This window comes from Trichinella spiralis (genome assembly GCF_000181795.1).
Source record: "Trichinella spiralis strain ISS 195 chromosome Unknown Scfld77, whole genome shotgun sequence".
NCBI lineage: Eukaryota > Metazoa > Nematoda > Enoplea > Trichinellida > Trichinellidae > Trichinella > Trichinella spiralis.
The window spans coordinates 1-908 of NW_003527016.1; the positions used below are offsets into that span (position 1 = coordinate 1).

General features: G+C 32.8%; 1 protein-coding gene across 1 annotated transcript; it reads right to left on the reverse strand.

The window, feature by feature from the left end:
• Window positions 1–23: 23 nt before the first annotated feature.
• Tsp_16075 (conserved hypothetical protein) lies at window positions 24–468 on the reverse strand (the record flags this gene model as incomplete). Its single annotated transcript, XM_003371066.1, has 2 exons — window positions 24–231; window positions 296–468. Coding segments are annotated over 2 exons (381 nt in total), but the record flags the coding sequence as incomplete, so codon positions are not given.
• Window positions 469–908: the final 440 nt, after the last annotated feature.

A 908-nucleotide genomic window follows, 5' to 3' on the forward strand; every position in this document is an offset into this window, starting at 1 on the left:
TGTGGTGGATTCAGTATGCATACGTGCTCATCTGGTAATGGAGCCTCTGCTATGCACATAGGTTTAACTGAATCACTGTACACGATAGGTTGTGGAGTTTTCAAAATTCCAACTGGATGTTGCTCAAATGGAAAATTTAAAATACGTTGCGCCCTGAATTGTTGTGCACTTGATTGAAGATCTCCATGAGGATCAGGAGAACCAACACTGACAACATAACCTTCCTGTGGACTGAAATATCAATACATAGTTACGTTTAGTAATAAGTGGATGAATATTATAAAAAGCCAATTACTCCTCCACAATGCAATATGATGATACTAAAACGGTGTCAGTATAGTTTTGATGTCTTCCTGGCACAATTGCTCCCTGACAGGCAATGCCAAGAACGCGTTTAGAGTCCTGTTGTACGGGTTTATATACAAGTGCAAGACTCTCAATTGCCTCTTCCCCACATTCTGAGTTCACCTATAAAATTCAAAAATTACAAAACGCCCTGACCCAAACACAAATACATCAATGCTTCTAAAAAGATTACACTAATTGATGAAGAAAATCAAACGTATTTTTCCAATGTTATTTTCATTTATCAACTATATAAATTATACTTTTCCAAAGTGAACATTTATTTCAAATACATTTTAACTGAATTTCAGTGAAAATGCTATGTGCATTGTAATCCAACTTAAGAATATTACTTTATAAGAGAAAAGATTATAAATCAATGTGTAATTTGAAATGAAAATAATGTAAAACGAAATATTCTAAAATATGAAATACCGCAACTCACTATAATAAAGGAAGTTCTACAATTGCTGATGAACAAGTAATATTACAAAGCGGAACGATGAAATTACTGCTTAAAGAAACTACGTGTTTGAATACTTTTTCAACTAATATAATTTTTT